Source organism: Coregonus lavaretus (genome assembly GCF_964263955.1).
Source record: "Coregonus lavaretus genome assembly, chromosome: 9".
NCBI lineage: Eukaryota > Metazoa > Chordata > Actinopteri > Salmoniformes > Salmonidae > Coregonus > Coregonus lavaretus.
Genome location: NC_139996.1, coordinates 43147174 through 43170639, shown reverse-complemented (window position 1 = coordinate 43170639; position 23466 = coordinate 43147174). Strand labels below are relative to the sequence as shown.

Sequence of the window (23466 nt, the reverse complement as noted above, 5' to 3'; positions counted from 1 at the left end):
TTACCCCGGATGCCATCACCCCTGCTCCTGTGAACAAGGAATGAGAGGGGAAGCCTTCTAATCAGGCCAACGGGCAGGCGGAGCGAGAGGTCATAGTGATAGTGATTCACACCCAGAGAGAGACAGACAACCCATACAACCTCTTGGCTGAGATTAACCACACAGAGGTAGAGGCAGAGGGCCTTCAGGGCAAGCCAGTCAGCCTGCCTGCTCTGATCCTCAAGTCAATTGTATTTCAATTCATATTCATTAAAGATTTTTAGTCAAGACTTGAAAAGTGCCATTTATTTCAAATGATAATTATTCAGTGTCTGCAACCCTCAAGAACCAGGGTGAGTCTGGGTCCCCCTTTAACTGGGCAAACACAACTTGCATATCGTCATAGACTAGGCCGAAACGTTAATCTTTTAACCTTGCTTAAATAAAACAATGCATTTTTAATAGTGAGCAAGAGTTTTCTATGATGATTAAAGTTTTTTTGTCGCGCCCTCCACTTTTTTTGTCAAATAATATATCTAAAAAAAATGTAATAAGTTAATTATTGAAAGCATTAAAATTGGGATTGGGATGTTTCCCACTTATTTATACAACCTACTCCACAAAGTTTAGAGAAATGTTCTGAAATTAATTAAGAATTAAACAGAAGAAAATCAGAATTGAAGGCAACTATAATGCAAAGAATTTAATGGTCTATGGTTCAATCCTGTTTCTGGTCTAATGAATAATTAATATTGTTCCTCCTCTTCCTTGTGGCAAGCGCAGCAGCACACTGCCCTCCAAAGCCTGCAAAAAAAACGCTGGACTGCCCCTTTCCTCGCCCTGCATGGAACATCCAGGGTCACGTCCTTGGTGACGTGTGGGGTGACGTCCAGGGTGACCACAGCAACATCCTCTGGAAAGGGACAAAAGCGGGACAGAATGTAAATAAATGCAAACCGTAGGTTCTAAACACTGGCCAGTTGAATGGGATCTTTTATTTCAGCTCATGAAACATGGGACCAACACTTTACATGTTATCATGATGAACGGCACCTGTCAGAGTGCTTTCTATAAGTCTTACTCACCTGCTTGGATGTCAGATGGCAGAGTGGCGTAGACGGCCACCATGAGAGGCTTTTCTTCAGGTGTGACGTCCACAACCTCCAAGAGTGAAGAAGCAGGGTATGCATCTGTGTTAGGGGTGAGGTCCACAAGCTCCAGGTGGGAAGAAGCAGGATCTGCCTCTGTGTTTGGGGTGATGTCCACAACCTCTAGGTGGGAAGAAGCCGGGTCTGCATCTGTGTTAGGGGTGATGTCCACAAACTCCAGGTGGGAAGAAGCAGGATCTGCCTCTGTGTTTGGGGTGATGTCCACAAGCTCCAGGTGGGAAGAAGCCGGGTCTGCCTCTGTGTTAGGGGTGATGTCCACAACCTCCAGGTGGGCAGATGCTGGGTCTGCCTCTGTGTTAGTGATGATGTCCACAACCTCCAGGTGGGAAGAAGCTGGCTCTGCCTCTGTGTTAAGGTTGATGTCCACAACCTTCAGGTGGGAAGAAGCCGGGTCTGCCTCTTTGTTAGGGGTGATGTTCACAACCTCCAGGTGGGAAGAAGCCAGGTGTGCCTCTTTGTTAGAATTGATGTCCGCAATCTCTAGGTGGGAAGAAGCCGGGTCTGCCTCTGTGTTTGGGGTGATGTCCACAAGCTCCAGGTGGGAAGAAGCCGGGTCTGTCTCTGTGTTAGGGGTGGTTTCCACAACCTCCTGATAGGAAGAAGCCGGGTCTAACTCTGTGTTAGGGGTGATGACCACAAACTTCAGGTGGGTAGAAGCCGTCTCAGCCTCTGTGTTAGGGGTGATGTCCACAACCTCCAGGTGGGAAGAAGCAAGGTGTGCCTCTTTGTTAGGGGTGATGTCCACAACCTCCAGGTGAGAAGAAGCCGGGTCTGCCTCTGTGTTAGGGGTGATGTCCACAACCTCCAGGTGGGAAGATGCTGGGTCTGCCTCTGAGTTATGGGTGATGTCAACAACCATACGGTGGGAAGAAATAGGGTCTGACTCTGTGTTAGGGTTGATGTCCGCAATCTCTAGGTGGGAAGAAGCCGGGTCTGCCTCTGTGTTTGGGGTGATGTCCACAAGCTCCTGATGGGAAGAAGCCAGGTGTGCCTCTGTGTTAGGGGTGATGTCCTCAACTTCCAGGTGGGAAGATACCGGGTCTGCCTCTGTGCTACAGGTTCTGTCAGCAACCTCCAGGTGGGAAGAAGCCAGGTGTGCCTCTGTGTTAGGGGTGATGTCCAAAACCACTATGTGGGAAGAAGCCGGGTCTTCCTCTCTGCTACGGGTGATGTCAACAACATCTAGGTGGGGAGAAGCTGGGTCAAACTCTGTGTTAGGGGTGAATCCCTCAACCTCCAGGTGGGCAGAAGCCGGGTCTTTCTCTGTGTTAGGGGTGATGTCCACAACCTCCGGGTGGGAAGAAGCTGGGTCTGCCTCTGTGTTATGGGGGATTTCCACAATCTCCAGGTGTGAAGAAGCCTGGTCTGCATCTGTGTTAGGGGTGACAATTAAAATCCTGATTGGCTCTACTACTACAAGGCACCAGGATGTCATGACAAAAGGCATCTGTCAGAGTGCTTTCTATGAGTGCTACTCACCTGCTTGGATATCAGCTGGTAGTGTGGCGGAGAAGGCCACCACTAGGACAGGGGGAACTCGCAGGGTGTCTGCAGTAGGCTGGAAGTAGCTTTTCACCTCGTCCGCCACAAAGGCACAGACAGAGCTCATAAAAAAAGGGGTCTTGAGGTCATCCAGGGAGAAGGACTGGCTGATTCTCCCGAGGATCGACCTCACAGAGTCAAAAGCAGCAGCCCGGGAGAAAGGGGTGTGAGGAGAAGAGGCCTTCAACGTGTTGGAGAGCTTCTCCCCTACGGCCACCACCATACTCACAGCCATCCCGCTTAGGAGGATGGGGTGATCTGAATGGCCTTCCTCTGGCTGAAGCCACAGGGCCAGGAGGATCCTGGGCACCAGCTCCACCACCACCTGGGATGGGCTGAGCAGGTTGCTACAGGGCTTATTGGACAGCTTGTCCAGAATGCTCCTCACAGCTCTCTCCACGATGATGTGGACCTTGGGGTCGCTGAAATCAACAAAAAGCAGCAGAGAAAGCTAAACGATGTGCAATGTTCACACAGAGAACACTGCCCTAGTTATTTTCTGCATAGCTCCAGATGTGTAGATGAATGGAGCAAGCTGTATGCAGGGCAGTACATGGAACTCACATGTCAGCGCCAGCTGGAGAGGTGGTGTGCATAGAGCGGCGGAGCTTGCAGACAGCCTTGTGCTCCATGTCAATCATTTTTAGGCAGGTGTTTACTTCCCAGGTCTGCCGTAGGAAACAGGAAGTCCCATTAGTGTAATTTCACAACAGATATATTCTGCTGTACTGACTAGTTGTTGAAAGGCTAGAAAGGAGCTCACTGACTGATAGTCTAAGTCTCTAACTCTCATTCTCTTACCAGCCGAGCGAGTTCGTTCCCCTCCTCCAGGGTTTCCTTCCACACCCTTCAAATAAAACACAAAGTATTTCAACTTTCCTGGCTTCCTATTTATCTGTTGTTTATTTTACCCACACCTCCTGGAGTGCTGCTGGTGACAGAGAATGGCAGTGAAGGTGAGAGCTGACGTGGTACTCACCTCTCCCTAAGGGATTTTTTGCCCTGAGACACCAGCCAGTCGCTCATGTGCTCCATGGTGACATGGGGCGAGACCTGGCCTCGACTCTGGAGCAGCAGATAGTGGACCATGAGCTTCTTCTGCAAGATGAGGTAAGGTGTGAGACCGTGCCACTAAAGACCATATAATGTGCTTTCAGAAGGGCCTCTCGCAACATTTCACAACTGCTCATGTCTCACAATTTGCAAGGTGGGCAGAATAAAGGTAAAACTCTTATGACCATCTTCTCTAAACTGTCTTGAAATAAAACTCTTGTTTTGGAATTAAATCTATCTCTTTTTTTCTGTGGTTACTGTTTTTGTGGAATGAATCTTACCTGTTTGTTGTAATATGCTTCCTCCCAGCTGGCCTGCAGAGTCTGGAAATAAAGGCTGCTTCTACAGAATTCCTTTGAAGATAATTAAAATAATTATGCTTTATTAGGTACATTATGCACAGGCATTTACAGTATGCCAAAAGGAATATCTCCTAAGATTACCTTAGTGGGACCATAAGTGAACTCAGGAATGCTCCCAACCCTATCCATGGTTAGAGGGGGACGAAATGCAGCGCTATAAATATACGGGATGCTCTAGAGATAACAGGAATGACTTAAAGTCGCGAATGATCAATGCCTGTGGAGTCTTCCAATATGCTGCGCTGAGAATTGAGTTGTAGGCAATATTTGGATATGTTTGGCGCAACATACATGTTTACATTCTATTGCCATGGAGAAATTGAGTTCTAGAACCTGTTTTCTTCTATGTCTTTATTTCGTGAAATATTAAGATCTTTATTTTGTCATAATGTGTATATGAGGACGTTGGAGACCGTTCCGATTCATGACGCGGTTATCCAGGTGCATGTTGCATAGACCTACTAATCCAACCTTTCCAACCTTGGTTTACAAGTTAAATTAAATTAGTATATATGCCTATACAAATCTATTGACCACATCCATTTATATCACTGATTGTCAATTGAAAATGTGGTAGTTGTGTTATCCTGTTGTGCGTGTCAGGGCTCCTCTTAAGCACGTTATTCCAATATTTCCTAGAATTGACGCAGGTTACACTTTTGCAAAACTACTAGGTTAAAAATAAGAGCATGAATGACAATAAAGGTATTACTTGAATTTTATGTGTAGTAGTGTGATGTTGTTCCCCTAGATTATGCACCAAATTGCACACAAGGACAGTTCAAGTAGGCCAGGTCAAGAGGGGATGTTAATAAGTTAATAATAATAATAATAATTCAATGTGGTTTCTTTATTTAATTACAGCTGCATAGCTAATGTTATTTTTTGGTGTACAAACATTTTTATGTATCTATATTGCAAATACACCTAATTGTAAAAGTTGTGTATATTTTGGTTTGGTACATCGCGGGTTATCTGTATTTATGTACCCTCTTATTGTTCTCTTTTGCCTGACCTTCAACTAGCAAGGTATGTTGTCCTTGGCGCCGTAATTTGTCAATATAAAACTGTGGTAAAGTTACACAAAGTGCTGTTACGCAACTACAGGTTTTGTTACAATGTGGACAATATAAAGATGTATGTTAACAACTTTCACCGAGCTCGCTAATTAGGGTACCTATTGTAACTCGGGAGTATTTGGGGCAGTGTTTGAGTGAGTTTCTATGTGCTCACGCAGGTGCCCGAGAGCTGTGGCTGCACCAAGGGCTAAGCTATTGTGTGTTGTCTCTTCGTGTACAGGTATGTCATTTATTTTGTCAGAATTATGTTGTATATCATTTTACTTGTATTGTATAGTGTGTTGTTAGGCACTGAATGTGTGCATGCAGCACCTGTTCTCTTTTGCCTGACCTTCAACTAGCAAGGTGCCCGAGAGCTGTGGCTGCACCAAGAGCTAACATATTGTGTGTTGTCTCTTCGTGTGCAGGTCGAATAAAAATTATCCAACCACCAGAATTCCAGTTGTGGCAGTGTCCTAATTACGTGACCTGCCGACTGGTCAGCTCAAGCCGACCGCCGGTGCTGTGCATGTGGATGAGGTGCACGACCTGCGCATGTGAATTTGTTGATGGTTTACTGTAAGTGAATATATACTGTAAACAGTGAAAGTGAATGTAGCATATTCATTAGATACAGGTATTCGTGCTTATTTGTATGTTTTGGATGAATTTGTTTATTGCATTTATTTTTTTTGGTATTTGAATGCACTAAATTACATTGTATTTTAGTGCTCTGTTGAGCCATGGAAGATTCTCAAATCCATAAGACGTGTTATGCTGGGGATTTTAGTGTGGGTAGAGGGAGGGGTGTCCTTCCATTTACACCAATTGTACAGTCAGCTCCTGGGAGTAGAGCGTTTGCTAGTCCTGAGTTTGCAAGCACTGGGAGGGGTAGGCTGTTTGTTCCACCTGACCAGGGTATCCCACCTCTGTCTTTTGATGTACCATCATCCACAGTACTCGGTGATAATGGGACGCCTCCGAGTCAGCTTAGTGACCTTATTAAGCAGATTGGTTCAGAGATAGGAGAATCTATCAGAGCGAGTTTACTGCAGCCTGGGGTTTCAAGTCTTTCTCCTGCCCGTCCCCCTCACCAACCCCAGCAGTTTCCCCTGCCTGAGCAGTGTGGGTCAACCTTTATTGATGCGTCCAAGCTGAATCTGGTTGTGAAGTCAGATGTTAGTGCTCCACCTCTTTTTAGGGGTGATGGCTCAGATAAGTACTCTGTCCTGGAGTGGGAGGAGTTAATGGAAGTCTACCTAGAGAAGAGGGGTTACACTGGGTCTGGGAATGTTGGGGAGGTGATGTCTAGGCTCATGGGGAGGGCACGGGCTGTGACCAAAGTCTGGAAGCGTAACAACCTTGTTGTCACAGATGTTAAGGCGGTGTTCAGTGTTTTCAAGCAACACTTTGGGGATACTGTCTGCTCAGGTATGCCATTAGCTGATTTCTATTCAATCAAACCATATGCTAATGAGGGTCCAATAGATTTCTGGATTAGGCTTAACAAAGCTGCAGAGGCAGCCGAATAGTACCTTGTGAGTGTGGGCAGGACCTTACCCAATCAGTGCTCAGAGTTGGCAGTCATGTTTGTACGCAACTGTCCTGATAAAGAGTTGGCCCAAGTGTTCAAGAGCAAACCCATTCGTGACTGGACAGCCAGTGAGGTACAGGATCGGTTGGATGAACTGTTAAGGGAACGTAAAGCATGTAGAACACAACTTTCACAGCAGGTTGCTGCTGTTTTTGACTGCCCTCAGGAGGGAGTGGGTCCTGTGAAAAGACCTAATGTGTCATCTTTTTCTCAATGTGGCCGTGAACCAGACCAGGCACCATCTATATCTGAGGGTGGGACATTAAAGAAAGTTTTGACTTTGTTAGAGAAGGCTCTGGTCAGCAATACTCAGCAATACTCAGCAATACTCAGTCTGTGAGTGGCGCAGTGGTGTAAGGTACTGCATCGCAGTGCTAGCTGTGCCACTAGAGATCCTGGTTCGAATCCAGGCTCTGTCGTAGCCGGCCGCGACCGGGAGACCCATGGGGCGGCGCACAATTGGACCAGCGTCGCCTAGGGTAGTGGAGGGAATGGCCGGCTCAGTTCGAAGAGCATGGTGTTTGCAACGCCAGGGTTGTGGGTTCGATTCCCACGGGGGGTATGAAAAAAAAAAAGTTACGTATGCACTAACTGTAAGTCGCTCTGGATAAGAGCGTCTGCTAAATGACTTAAACATGTTAAATGTAGAGGGCCCCGTAAACAGTTCCACAAACGTCAGCATGAGTGTGCTGTCTGTGGAAGCACTAATCACTGGACCAAAGCTCACTGTCAGATGCACCAGCTGTGCGTCAAGTGCTTTTCTCCGGGCCACATGAGCTTTGACTGTAGTGAGGCTGGGCAGCGACAGAACCCTGGATGTGGACAGACTGGCAGGTCTCAGGAAAACTAGAAAGCCTCCGTTCTGAGGAGGGCAATGTGGGGCATTCTTATTTTTCCTCCACTGATGATGATATCCAATCTGTTTATTCTTACTTTTGTGAGTCAGTACCCAAGAACAACACAGTCATTTTTCAGAACACAATGAGAATTACTCAGAATGACAGTTTGTTTTACACCACTGTGCTAGTACAGGATAAAGTTGAGCTGAAGGGGATGTTAGATAGTGGGTCCATGGCTACTACTCTGCGCGCAGATATTGTACCTCGGTTGAGGGAGGCAGGAGTGGTAGAGGGGAACTTTCTAGCTCCTTCAGACATCATCCTGGTGGGTTGTGGTGGGAACAAACTAGCCCAGTGGGCATGTGTGACTTAAAAATTCAACTTTATGGCTTCTGTTATGTAGTCCCAGTGCTTATTGTTGATGGGTAGGTTGATGAACTCATTGTGGGCACTAATGTGTTGAAGTCTCTGATTAGACAGTTCAAATCAAATGACAGCTACTGGCGGGTGGCGGGTACACCAGGTTCCTCTAGCCAGTGTGATGTCAAATCTGGAGAGATGGAGAGGAGACTCCATCCCAGATAAAGTGGGCACCATTAAGTTGAAGAGAGCAGTAACGCTCCAACCCATGAGTGAGCATCTGGTGTGGGGCCGCCTACCCCCAAAGACAAAATTCTCTGTGGGCAGTACTGTTGTTGTCGAGCCCAGCACGTCTCGTTGTGTGAATCGACACATACTAGTGGGGAGAGTAGTTACGCCTCTGTGGGGGGATGGATGGCTCCCTGTGAAGATTGTGAATCCAACAACATCGCCAGTTACCCTGAGACGAAATGCTAAAGTGGCGGATGTGTACCCTTGCATTGCATTGGAGTATTTTAATGATGTCAAGCAGCAAGCAGCTCATCAGAATGTGGCAAAGGCTCAATGTGACAGATCACATGGCAGTCTGACAGCTAAGAGTTCAGTTGGTGGCAGTGTAGATAATGGCAACAGTACACTGAGGAATCTTGGACTTCAAGGCCTGTCTGTTGAGGAGTGTCCAGTTTCACAGTTCTGGAAAGATAAACTTGTCAACTTAATTGGGAAGTATGACACAGTGTTCTCTAGACATAGCCTAGATTGTGGCGAGGCAAAGGAGTTCTGCCTTCGCATACGGCTGACTGATGACCGCCCATTTCGATGACCTTATTGTAGGCTGTCTCCAGCTCATTACCAAAAACTCAGGGAAATACTGGATGATATGGAGGAAAAGGAAATCGTCAGAAAATCCAGCAGCGAGTATGCCTCACCATTGGTGCTGGTATGGAAAAAGAATGGGGACTTGCGCCTATGTACTGACTTCAGGTGGTTAAATGCCCGCACAGTAAAGGATGCTCATCCCCTGCCTCATCAGACTGATGTACTGGCCGCGCTGGGAGGTAATGCCTTCTTCAGCACAATGGATTTGACGTCAGGGTATTACAACGTGCCACTGCATGAAGAGGACAAGAAATACACTGCCTTTTCCTCCCCTTTAGGTCTGCACGAGTACAATCGGTTACCTCAGGGCCTCTGCAACAGCCCGGCTACTTTTATGAGAATGATGCTGACCATCTTTGGTGACCAAAACGTTCTAAGTCTCCTTTGTTACTTGGATGATCTGATGGTTTTTGCTAAGACGGAGGAAGAGAGTCTGCAGAGACTTGAGATGGTTTTTCAGCGGTTGCAGGAGCACAACCTTAAACTGTCTCCGTCTAAGTGCAAGTTTCTGAGGAGGTCTGTAAAGTTTTTGGGCCACATCATTTCTCAGGAGGGTGTAGCCACTGACCCTGCTAAAGTTCAAACCATTTTGAATGTGACTGAGAGTGAGATAATGGAGCTGATGGTGTCACACCGTCTCCTATCAAAATAGGTTATTTCCTTGGTATGGTAGTATACTATCAGCACTACATTGAGAATTGTTCCATGGTTGCTAGGCCATTGTTTCAGCTAACTACAGGTCAGATGAAGCCTAGGAGAGGCAAGGGTAGGAAGAGGCCTGGTCCCCCTCGCAGGCTCACTGCTGCAGACTGGACTGCCGAATGTCGACTCGCTTTTGAAGCTTTGAAATCAGCACTAGTTGACCAGGCACTGCTGGTTCTCAGCCATTTCTACTTTCCGTGGATGCATCTACTAGTGGTTTGGGAGCTGTACTATCACAAGTGCAAGATGGGAAGGACATAGCCAGGCCGATAGCTTTTGCTAGTAAATCTCTTAATCATGCACAATCCAAGTATCCTGCTCACCGGCTGGAATTTCTAGCCATGAAATGGGCCATTCATGATAAATTCAGCCATTGGCTGCGAGGGCATAAGTTTACTGTGTGGACCGACAACAATCCACTCAAATATATTCTTACAAAGCCGAGACGATGCATGCGAGCAGAGATGGGTTGCAAAGCTGGCACCCTTTGAGTGGCGCAGTGGTCTAAGGCACTGCATCGCAGTGCTAGCTGTGCCACTAGAGATTCTGGTTCGAATCCAGGCTCTGTCGTAGCCGGCCGCGACCGGGAGACCCATGGGGCGCCGCACAATTGGCCCAGCGTTGTCCAGGGTAGGGGAGGGAATGGCCGGCAGGGATGTTGCTCAGTTGGTAGAGCATGGCGTTTGCAATGCCAGGGTTGTGGGTTCGATTCCCACGGGGGGCCAGTATGAAAAATAAAAATGATGTATGCACTCACTAACTGTAAGTCGCTCTGGATAAGAGCGTCTGCTAAATGACTAAAAATGTAAAATAAAAATGATATCCAGTACATACAGTGGGGAGAACAAGTATTTGATACACTGCCGATTTTGCAGGTTTTCCTACTTACAAAGCATGTAGAGGTCTGTAATTTTTATCATACGTACACTTCAACTGTGAGAGACGGAATGTAAAACATAAATCCAGAAAATCACATTGTATGATTTTTAAGTAATTAATTTTGCATTTTATTGCATGACATAAGTATTTGATACATCAGAAAAGCAGAACTTATTATTTGGTACAGAAACCTTTGTTTGCAATTACAGAGATCATACGTTTCCTGTAGGTCTTGACCAGGTTTGCACACACTGCAGCAGGGATTTTGGCCCGCTCCTCCATACAGACCTTCTCCAGATCCTTCAGGTTTCGGGGCTGAGATCCCCAAAGCCTACAAGAATTCTGATAGTGAAACTCCACTCAGCTGGGATGGTGCTGTGCCTGATGTTGTTAACTTGGTTGAAGATGCTTTGTCAGTCTGGTCTGTGACAATCTACCAGGATTCTGATCAGTCGTCTGACACTACTAGAAATGAATGTGGTAGAACAGTTAAGCATAGAGTTCCTGTGGGAGTCTTCTCCTTCAGTCTTTTTGCCTCCTATGCCTCGTTTCCTATTAGATGGGATTTTCCCAATGCCAAGAAATGAATGTGGTAGAACAGTTAAGCATAGAGTTCCTGTGGGAGTCTTCTCCTTCAGTCTTTTTGCCTCCTATGCCTCGTTTCCTATTAGATGGGATTTTCCCAATGCCAAGTTCACCTGAGACAGCCGCTATCCAGTGTCATGTGTTGCTGAATTACAGATCTCGCTATCCCAATGTCGCTGCTGTCCATGGTGCTGAAATATCCAATCTCGGCTATTTGCATACATAGGACCATCCACACTTGACACCACACACACAAGTTAATGCTAATATCACACACACTTTTGAACATTGCGCAACCTGCAACAAGACACTGAAACAGCACTTAATTTCAAGTTTGTTTGTTTCTGAATAAAGATGCGAAGAATGAAATCAATGTGTGGAAGGAGATTGGACAATGTATAGGCATTCCCTATAGCTGTTTTTGACTGGAGCATGATCAGATTGCTTTGTTTCAGCCAGAATGGAAATTTGGTCTGAGAAACTATGCCCATTATAGCATGACTATTTCAGACAGAATTCACTTAATATTGTCTGTAAAAATATAAATAAGGCAATGTTTATATGACCCCCTTTCAAACATTCACATATTTATCATTTTCTTGCAGATATACAGTGCATTCAGAAAGTATTCATACCCCTTAACTTATTCCACATGTTGTTTTCTTACAGCCTGAATTCAAAATGGATTCAATTATAATATTTTCTCTCACGCAGCCCCATAATGACAAAGTGAAAACACGTTTTTGAAATTTTTGCAAATGTATTGGAAATGAAATACAGAAATATCTCATTTACATAAGTATTCACACCCCTGAGTCGATTAAATCTGTGTCTTTCTGGGTAAGTCTCCAAGAGATTTGCACAACTGGATTGTAAAATATATGCAATATACATTATATAGACAGCCAATTTTTTTTTTTGCCATAAGTTTTCAAGCCGAATTAAGTCAAAACTGTTAACTAAGCCACTCAGGAACATTCAATGTCATTTTGGTAAGCAACTCCAGTGAATATTTGGCCTTGTGTTTTAGGTTATTGTCCTGCTGAAGAGGGAATTTGTCTCCCAGTGTCTGTTGGAAAGCAGACTGAACCAGGTTTTCCTCTAGGATTCTGACTGTACTTAGCTCTATTCCGTTTCTTTTTATCCTAAAAAAGTCTCTAGTCCTTGCCAATGACATGCATACCCATAACATGATGCAGCCACCACCATGCTTGGAAATATGAAGAGTGGTACTCAGTGATGTGTTGTGTTGGATTTGCCCCAAACAGTACACTTTGTATTCAGGACATAAAGTAAATTTCTTTGCCACATTATTTGCAGTTTTACTTTAGTGCCTTATTGCAAACACAATGCATGTACAGGTTTCCTTCTTTTACATTTACATTTTAGTCATTTAGCAGACGCTCTTATCTAGAGCGACTTACAGTTAGTGAGTGCATACTCTGTCAATTAGGTTAGTATTGTGGAGTAACTACAATGTTGATGATTCATCCTCAGTTTTCTCCTATCAAAGCCATTAAACTTTCTAACTGTTTTAAAGCCACCATTGGCCTCATGGTGAAATCCCTGATAGTTTTCCTTCCTCTCCGGCAGCTGAGTTAGGAAGGACGCCTGTATTTTTGTAGTGACTGGGTGTATTAATACACCATCCAAAGCGTAATTAATACCTTCACCATGCTCAAAGGAATATTCAATGTCTGCTTTAATTGTACCCATCTACCAAAAGGTGCCCTACTTTGCGAGGCATTGGAAAACCTCCCTGGTCTTTGTGGTTGAATCTATGTTTCAAATTCACTGCTGGACTGAGGGACCTTATAGATAATTGTATGTGTGGGGTACAGAGATTATGTAGTCGTTTGAAAATCACTATTATTGCACACATAGTGAGTCCATCTAACTGATTATGTGACTTGTTAAGCACATTTTTACTCCTGAGATTATTTAGGCTTGCCATAACAAAGGGGTTGAAAACTAATTGATTAGATTACTAGATACTAGACTCTGTCAATATGTTTTTGGAAGTGGCTCTGCATTTCTTGCATACACATCATATTTATGTAAGGATTATGACGACTTTCTAAAAGGACAAAGCTGTTTATGTGTGTTCCCTTGTCTCCACTGTCACCACATCCCTCGATGTGTGCAAACAGAGCATCTATATCAGGGATGGGCAACTCCAGTCCTCGGGACCTGATTGGTGTTACACTTGTTCCCCAGCCCCAGCTAACAGATTTGACTCTAATAATCAAGTACTCATGGGCTTCAGTTTAGAATGCAATAAGTTTAATCAGCTGTGTTTGCTAGGGATGGGGAAAAAGTGTGACACCACTCCGACCCCCAAGGACTGGAATTGTCCATCCCTGATCTATATGGTAGGACCAGTACCAGATTAATATGGAGGCGAAAGAAACGCACACCTATTTAGGCGAGGTGCTGGCTATCGGAGTAGAACACTTGAAAAAGAAAAGGAGAGCCGCACACTCTAGGAGCTCAGATGCAATAATTTAATAACTTAACAACCAACGTCAGGATACCCTGTTGAAGACAGCTTGTCTGTCGAAACTTTGATTATTAGGTTATTAAATTATTGCATCTGAGCTCCTAGAGTGTGCGGAAAAAGTGTGACACCACTCCGGCCCCCAAGGACAGGAATTGTCCATCCCTGATCTATATGGTAGGACCAGTTCCAGACCTGAATGAATGTGTCTGTTTTGAATATTCACGGAGACAGAATGATGTGGTTGATAGCAGAGACGTCATGCCCAAAGGGGGCACAGGGTCACCTGCCCCCTCAGATTTGTGATGTTTAAATTTGTCTTGTTATTTTTTCTCTGTCATACTACTAACCATGAAGTTGGCTTTAGCTAGCCCAGATAGGATCCCATTCTCCCAACCTAATAACTACACTGAACAAAAATATTAACGCAATATGTAAAGTGTTGGTCCCATGTTTCATGAGCTAAAATAAAAGCGTGAAATATTTCGTTCGCACAAAAGCTTATTTCTCTCAAATTATGTGCACAAATTTGTTTACATCCCTGTAAGCGAGCATTTCTCCTTTGCCAAGATAATCCATCCACCTGACAAATGTGGCATATCAAGAAACATGATTAAACAGCATGATAATTAGACAGGTGCACCTTGTGCTGAGGACAATAAAAGGCCACTCTAAAATGTGCAGTTTTGTCACACAACACAATGCCACAGATGTTTCAAATTATGAGGCAGCGTGCAATTGGCTTACTGACTGCCGGAATGTCCACCAGAGCTGTTGCCAGATAAGTTTGTTAATTTCTCAACCATAATCCAAGGCGGCTTTAGAGAATTTGGCAGTACTTCTAACTGGCCTCACGACTTCAGACCACTTCTAAAGCAGCATATGGGCGAGCTGTTTGCTGACGTCAACGTTGTGAATGCTCCATGGTGGCAGTGGGGTTATGGTATGGGCAGGCATAAGCTACGGACAATGAACCCAATTGCATTTTATCGATGACAATTTGAATGCACAGAGATACCGTGGGATAGTGTACGTGCACAAAGGGAGTTTGTAACATGTATATCATTCTTGCTTGTTGTTCTTTATATTTACTACCATTGCCTATTGTAAGTTGCCTCTCTGTGTTTACTGTGTTGTGTAATACTCTGCAGGTAGCATTATGCCATTAATAGAGCCCTTCCTTTGTTAATAGTGTTGTTGCTCTACTTGTGCTATCAGTTATTGTGCATATTCATTAGCCCTGTTATCTGTCCATTACAGGACCACTATCATTCCACTACCTTTCCATGTCCATTTCATCCGTGTGTGTCAATAAAGTATCCTTGAATGTAACTCTGAGGTTGCCTTATTCCCCTCTTACCGAGGAAGGTGAAAGCGCAACCTGGTCTCAGAACATTTCGTATTATTCTGTATGTACAAAGCTGTGATCAAGGCAAAGGGTGGCTACTTTGAAGAATCTCACATCTCAAACATATTTTGATATGTGTAACACGTTTTTGGTTACTACATGATGCCATATGTGTTATTTAATAGTTTTGATGTCTTCACTATTATTCTACAATTTAGAAAATACACAAGACACAGAGGAGGAGAAACTATCCAACACCCTGGGAGAGAGAACGAGTGACCTCAGTCGAACTCACAGCCAGAAAGATGCGTTAGATACAGGAGAGGAAGAGGTTACCCTGGATGCCATCACCCCTGCTCCTGTGATCAGGCCAACGGGCAGGCGGAGCGAGAGGTCATAGTGATAGTGATTCACACCCAGTGAGAGACAGACAACCCATACAACCTCTTGGCTGAGATGAACCACACAGAGGTAGAGGCAGAGGGCCTTCAGGGCTAGCCAGTCAGCCTTCCTGCTCTGATCCTCAAGTCAATTGTAGTTGACCTCATTCCGTCAGTAGAGGATGCCTGGTTGTTCTTTAAAAGTGCTTTCCTCTCCATCTTAAATAGGCATGCCCCATTCAAACAATTCTGAACTAAGAACAGATATAGCCCCTGGTTCATCCAAGACTTGACTGCCCTTGACAGGCACAAAAACATCCTGTGGCGTACTGCATTAGCATCGAACAGCACCCGCGATATGCAACTTTTCAGGGAAGTCAGGAACAAATATACACAATCAGTTAGGAAAGCAAAGGCTAGCTTTTTTAAACAGAAATTTGCATCCTGTAGCACTAACTCCAAAAACATTTGGGACACTGTAAAGTCCATGGAGAATAAGAGCACCTCCTCCCAGCTACCCACTGCACTGAGGCTAGGAAACACTGTCACCACCGATAAATCTACGATAATCGAGAAATTCAATAAGAATTTTGCTACGGCTGGCCATGCTGTCCACCTGGCTATCCCTACCCCGGCCACCAGCTCTGCAACTTGCTCATGAACCCCCCCCCCAAAAAAAAATATGGACCCCTACAAATCAGCTGGGCTAGACAATCTGGACCCTTTCTTTCTAAAATTAGCCGCCGAAATTGTAGCAACCCCTGTTACTAGCCTGTTCAACCTCTCTTTCGTATCATCTGAGATCCCCAGAGATTGGAAAGCTGCCGCAGTCATCCCCCTCTTCAAAGGGGGTGACACTAGATCCAAACTGTTACAGACCTATATCCATCCTGCCCTGTCTTTCGAAAGTATTTGAAAGCCAAGTTAACAAACAGATCACCGACCATTTCGAATCGCACCGTACCTTCTCCGCTATGCAATCTGGTTTCCGAGCTGGTCATGGGTGCACCTCAGCCACGCTCAATGTCCTAAACAATATTATAACCGCGATCGATAAAAGACAGTACTGTCTTTTATCGACCTGGCCAAGGCTTTCGACTCTTGTCAATCACCGCATTCTTATTGGCAGACTAAATAGCCTTGGTTTCTCAAACAACTACTTCTCAGATAGAGTTCAATGAGTCAAATCGGAGGGCCTGTTGTCTGGACCTCTGGCAGTCTCTATGGAGGTGCCACAGGGTTCAATTCTCGGCCGACTCTGTCCTCTGTGTTTATCAATGATGTCGCTCTTGCTGCTGGTGACTCTCAGATCCACCTCTACGCAGACGACACCATTTTGTATACATCTGGCCCTTCATTGGACACTGTGTTAACAAACCTCCAAACGAGCTTCAATGCCATACAACACTCCTTCCGTAGCCTCCAACTGCTCTTAAACGCTATTAAAACGAAATGCATGCTCTTCAATCGAACGCTGCATGCACCAGCCCGCCCAACTAGAATCACTACTCTCGGTGGGTCTGACTTAGAATATGTGGACAACTACAAATACCTAGGTGTCTGGTTAGACCGTAAATTCTCCTTCCAGACTCACATTAAGCATCTCCAATCCAATGTTAAATCTAGAATCGACTTCTTATTTCACAACAAAGCCTCCTTCACTCATGCTGCCAAACATGCCCTCGTAAAACTGACTATCCTACCGATCCTTGACTTCGGCGATGTCATTTACAAAATAGCCTCCAACACTCTACTCAGCAAATTGGATGTAGTCTATCACAGTGCCATCCGTTTTGTCACCAAAGCCCCATATACTACCCACCATTGTGACCTGTACGCTTTCGTTGGTTGGCCCTCACTACATATTCGTCGCCAATCCCACTGGCTCCAGGTCATCAATCCCAGCCTTATCTGAAGTCATTGGTCACCATAGCAACACCCACCCGTGGTATGCGCTCCAGCAGGTATATCACCCCTCCTTTGGCCACCATTCCTTCCAGTTCTCTGCTGCTAATGACTGGAAAGAACTGCAAAAAGCTGGAGACTCTTATCTCCCTCACTAACTTTAAGCATCAGTTGTCAGAGCAGCTTACCGATCACTGCACCTGTACACAGCCCATCTGTAATTAGCCCACCCAACTACCTCATCCCCATATTGTTATTTATTTTGCTCATTTGCACCGCAGTATCTCTATTTGTAAATCATCTTCTGCACATCTATCACTCCAGTGTTAATACTAAATTGTAATTATTTTGCACTATGGCCTATTTATTGCCTTACCTCCATAACTTATTACATTTGCAAACACTGTATATAGATTTTCTATTGTGTTATTGACTGTATGTTTTGTTTATCGCATGTGTAACTCTGTGTTGTTGTTGTTTTTATCGCACTACTTTGCTTTATCTTGGCCAGGTCGCAGTTGTAAATGAGAACTTGTTCTAAACTGGCCTACCTGGTTAAATAAAGGTTAAATAAAAAAATTAAATAAAATGTTTAATTCATATTCATTAAAGATATTTAGTCAAGACTTGAAAAGTGCCATTTATTTCAAATGATAATTATTCAGTGTCTGCAACCCTCAAGAACCAGGGTGAGTCTGGGTCCCCCTTTAACTGGGCAAACACAACTTGCATATCGTCATAGACTAGGCCTAAACGTTAATCTTTTAACCTTGCTTGAATAAAACAATGCATTTTTAATAGTGAGAAAGAGTTGCGCTTTTCCTTTTAGATTATGATTAAGGTTTTTGGTTGCACCTCGACTCAACGTTGGTTGAGCGCCCTCCACTTTTTCGTCAAATAATACATCTAAAAAAAATGTCATAGGTAAATTATTAAAAGCATTAAAATTGGGATTGGGATGTTTCCCACTTATTTATACAACCTACTCCACAAAGTTTAGAGAAATGTTCTGAAATTAATTAAGAATTAAACAGAAGAAAATCAGAATTGAAGGCAACTATAATGCAAAGAATGTAATGGTCTATGGTTCAATCCTGTTTCTGGTCTAATGAATAGTTAATATTGTTCCTCCTCTTCCTTGTGGCAAGCGCAGCAGCACACTGCCCTCCAAAGCCTGCAAAAAAACACTGCCCTCCAAAGCCTTTCCTCGCCCTGCATGGAACATCCAGGGTCACGTCCTTGGTGACGTGTGGGGTGACGTCCGGGGTGACCACAGCAACATCCTCTGGAAAAGGACAAAAGCGGGACAGAACGTAAATAAATGCAAACCGTAGGTTCTAAACACTGGCCAGTTGAATGGGATCTTTTATTTCAGCTCATGAAACATGGGACCAACACTTTACATGTTATCATGACAAATGGCACCTGTCAGAGTGCTTTCTATAAGTCTTACTCACCTGCTTGGATGGCAGATGGCAGAGTGGCGGAGACGGCCACCATGAGAGGCTTTTCTTCAAGTGTGACGTCCACAACCTCCAAGAGTGAAGAAGCCGGGTATGCATTTGTGTTAGGGGTGATGTCCACAACCTCCAGCTGGGAATAAGCCGGGTCTGCCTCTGTGTCAAAAGTGATGTCCACAACAACTAGGTGGAAAGAAGCCAGGTCTGCCTCTGTGTTAGGAGTGATGTCCTCAACCTCCAGGTGGTAAGATACCGGGTCTGCCTCTGTGCTACGGGTTTTGTAAACAACCTCCAGGTGAGAAGAAGCCCGGTCTGCCTCTGTGTTAGGGGGGATGTCCATAAGCTCCAGGTGGGAAGAAGCCGGGTCTGCCTCTGTGTTAGGGGGGATGTCCACAACCTCCAGGTGGAAAGAAGCCAGGTCTGCCTCTGTGTTAGGGGTGATATCCGCAACCTCCAGGTGCGAAGAAGCCAGGTCTGCATCCGTGTTTGGGGTGACAATTAAAATCCTGATTGGCTTTACTACTACAAGGCACCAGGATGTCATGACAAAAGGCATCTGTCAGAGTGCTCTCTATGAGTGCTACTCACCTGCTTGGATGTCAGCTGGTAGTGTGGCGGAGACGGCCACCACTAGGACAGGGGGGACTGGCAGGGTGTCTGCAGTAGGCTGGAAGTAGCTTTTCACCTTGTCCGCCACAAAGGCACAGACAGAGCTCATAAAAAAAGGGGTTGTGAGGTCATCCAGGGAGAAGGACTGGCTGATTCTCCCGAGGATCGACCTCACAGAGTCAAAAGCAGCAGCACGGGAGAAAGGGGTGTACGGCCACCACCATACTCACAGCCATCCCGCTTAGGAGGATGGGGTGATCTGAATGGCCTTCCTCTGGCTGAAGCCACAGGGCCAGGAGGATCCTGGGCACCAGCTCCACCACCACCTGGGATGGGCTGAGCAGGTTGCTACAGGGCTTATTGGACAGCTTGTCCAGAATGGTCCTCACAGCTCTCTCCACGATGCTGTGGACCTTAGGGTCGCTGAAATCAACAAAAAGCAGCAGAGAAAGCTAAACGATGTGCAATGTTCACACAGAGAACACTGCCCTAGTTTCTTTCTGCATAGCTCCAGATGTGTAGATGAATGGAGCAAGCTGTATGCAGGGCAGTACATGGAACTCACATGTCAGCGCCAGCTGGAGAGGTGGGGTGCATAGAGCGGCAGAGCTTGCAGACAGCCTCGTGCTCCATGTCAATCATTTTTAGGCAGGTGTTTACTTCCCAGGTCTGCCGTAGGAAACAGGAAGTCCCATTAGTGTAATTTCACAACAGATATATTCTGCTGTACTGACTAGTTGTTGAAAGGCTAGAAAGGAGCTCACTGACTGATAGTCTAAGTCTCTAACTCTCATTCTCTTACCAGCCGAGCGAGTTCGTTCCCCTCCTCCAGGGTTTCCTTCCACACCCTTCAAATAAAACACAAAGCATTTCAACTTTCCTGGCTTCCTATTTATCTGTTGTTTATTTTACCCACACCTCCTGGAGTGCTGCTGGTGACAGAGAATGGCAGTGAAGGTGAGAGCTGACGTGGTACTCACCTCTCCCTAAGGGATTTTTTGCCCTGAGACACCAGCCAGTCGCTCATGTGCTCCATGGTGACATGGGGCGAGACCTGGCCTCGACTCTGGAGCAGCAGATAGTGGACCATGAGCTTCTTCTGCAAGATGAGGTAAGGTGTGAGACCGTGCCACTAAAGACCATATAATGTGCTTTCAGAAGGGCTTCTCGCAACATTTCACAACTGCTCATGTCTCACAATTTGCAAGTGATCTTATGACCATCTTCTCTAAACTATCTTGAAATAAAACTCTTGTTTTGGGATTAAATCTCTCTCTTTTTTTCTGTGGTTACTGTTTTTGTGGGATGAATCTTACCGGTTTATTGTAATATACTTCCTCCCAGCAGGCCTGCAGAGTCTGAAAATAAAGGCTGCTTCTACAGAATTCCTTTGAAGATAATTAAAATAATTATGCTTTATTAGGTACATTATGCACAGGCATTTACAATATGCCAAAATGAATATCTCCTAAGATTACCTTAGTGGGACCATAAGTGAACTCAGGAATGCTCCCAACCCTATCCATGGTCAGAGGGGGACGAAATGCAGCGCTATAAATATACGGGATGCTCTAGAGCAGGGGTGTCAAACGTACGGCCCGCGGGCCGGATCAGGCCCGCAAACGGGTTTAATCGGGCCCGCGAGATGATTTCAAAAAAAGAAAGAAAAAAAAATCAATAAAATAAACTGCTGTTCCAATTGCGTCCACTGGATGGCGCAATAGCAATTGTGTTAAGCAAGCAAACTGTTTATACCGGGGCAGAGCAAGTAGGTCAAGCACGTGCAGCCAATGAGCTACTTTGTTTTGCCCGCGATATTTATTACGGCTTCTACTTTTAACATTATGTGCTTTGGCACCCTCATTGCCCCAATATGTCTCTGTCAAAAAAGAGAAAAGTGGACGCAGAGTGCAGAGTGTTCCAAGACAAATGGTCATCCTATTTATTCACGGAATTGAATGGGAAAGCTGTATGTTTGGTGTGTTCAGAGCATGTTGCAGTGCTGAAAGAATATAACCTTCGTCGCCACTATGTGAGTCTTCATGCCGACAAATATGACAACTTTCAAGGACAGTGGAGATGAGAGAAGGTGAATGAACTGTTGGCGGGTCTGAAGAAACAGCAGTCTGTGTTTACTCACAGCCGAGACATCAGTGACGCTGCAGTGAAAGCTAGCTACCTCATTGCTAATGAAATCGCAGTGGCTTCAAAACCATTTAGTGAGGGTGAATTTGTAAAAACATGCATGATGAAGGCAGCGGAGATTGTGTGCCCTGAAAAGCGGCAGGCTTTTGCAAATATCAGCCTGACAAGAAACACAGTTGCAGACAGGATTTCCGATCTTTCAGTGGATTTGGACAGCCAGTTGAAGCAAAAAGTAAAGTCATTTATTGCGTTTTCGGTTGCAATTGATGAAAGCACGGACATTACAGATGTTGCACAACTGGCCATTTTCATCCGCGGAGTTGATGACACATTGACCGTCACCGAGGAGTTCGTGGAGTTGGTGCCGATGACAGATACAACGACAGCAGCTGATATTTTTACCGCACTCGTCGGCGCGCTGGACAGGGTCGGAGTGGACTGGTCCCACGCTGTCAGCCTGGCTACAGATGGTGCGCCCTCAATGATCGTGAAAAAAGCAGGCGTTGTGACAAAGTTCAGAGAGAAAGTGCAATCTGCAAATGGAGGACGTGATTTTTGGACTTTTCACTGTATTTTACACCAGGAGGCTTTGTGTTGCAAGTCATTAAAGATGGATAACGTCATGAAGGTGGTCATCCAAACTGTTAATTTCATCCGATCCAGAAGCCTGAATCACCGTCAGTTTGACAGCCTTCTCAGAGAGAAAGACCACATCTAACCAGGCAAACCAGTGTTAGAATTTCATTCCGCAGAATGGATGCAGGACCTTGCATTTATGGTGGATGTTACAGAGCACCTGAATAACTTGAACAAACAGCTGCAAGGGCGCAACAAAGTTGTCACGCAGTATTATGACAGCATACATTCTTTCAAGTTGAAGCTGTCATTGTGGGAGACGCAACTTGCCGGTGGTGATGCAGCTCACTTCCCCTGTCTGAAAAATGTGTGCGCGACCCAACATGTGGCAGACATGAAGCGGTTCAAAGATAAAATAACGGGACTGTTACGGGAGTTTGAGCAATGCTTTCAGATTTATGTTTATATGTTTTTATGTTGATGTGCTATTGTTTTTAATTGATTTTATTTTATTTGTATATTTAACCTATTCTTGACTCTGTGGTTCTTGCACTTGTTTGGGGAACAGGATTTCATTATTTTTATCTACATTTCTGCCTGAGAAATGACACCCTGATATAGTTCTGTGATCTGTGATATACTTCTGTGAATCACTGAGGCATTGTGTGTTTGTGTGTTCTTTGTCCTCAGAACTTTCAAATAACTTGAGGTGTTTTATGATTAATAGTGATGTTGTGCTTGTATTATTTTGGACACACTGTCCTCAGGCTCCAGCTTTATGTTGATCGTATTAAAACAAAGAAAACAATCTGAAGATGTTTTTTTTTATTTTTTTATAAAAAAATTTTTTTCCGAAATCATCTCGCGGGCCGGATTAAACCCGTTTGCGGGCCTGATCCGGCCCGCGGGCCGTACGTTTGACACCCCTGACTTAGACCTTTTGAGTAGATCGTTGACAGAAAATTAGAATTAAATCAATTTTAATCCCACTGTAAAAAACACAAAATATGAAGAAATTCAAGGGGTATACCTTTGCAAGGCAAAACAACAATCTCAGCTCTGCATATTTTTCTACGAAGAAACAGAATCATTATATAATTTATTCTGGAATTGTCCCCATATAGCTTGTTTCTGGTCACAGGTTTAGGAATGGCTGAAAAATCACAACATTCATTTAAAATTAACCCTACAAATAGCAGTGTTGGGCAATTTGGAAAACCATAAATCAACAATATAATAATACTCATAGAAAAAATATTCATAATTAACTTACAATCTGTGGATATTATGCGATCAGAAAGTTTAAAAATTAATGTAAGACATTCCAGCACAGTTCAAAAATATATGGCTTGTGGAAATCAAAAGAGGATGGTCTATGGAGATAGGTGGGATGGGCTGAGAGTAGCAGAGGGGTGGGATTAAAAAGCTCATGATCGGTAATAGTTAGTACTCAGACATCTACATAGTGTTTTCAGTATTATCTATCCAATATGTAATGTGTATAATCAAACCACTGTGTATAAAACTACTATGTATCTAACAAAA

General features: G+C 44.6%; 1 protein-coding gene across 1 annotated transcript; it reads right to left on the bottom strand.

The window, feature by feature from the left end:
- Positions 1-17760: 17760 nt before the first annotated feature.
- LOC311134438 (uncharacterized protein) lies at positions 17761-19869 on the bottom strand. The gene is made up of 2 exons (XM_084168119.1): positions 18589-19869; positions 17761-18416 (listed from the first exon to the last, which is right to left on the bottom strand). Exons 1-2 carry the CDS (start codon positions 19145-19147, stop codon positions 18220-18222), a joined length of 756 nt encoding a protein of 251 aa, XP_084024245.1. The 5' UTR covers positions 19148-19869; the 3' UTR covers positions 17761-18219.
- Between the last annotated feature and the right edge of the window lie 3597 nt (positions 19870-23466).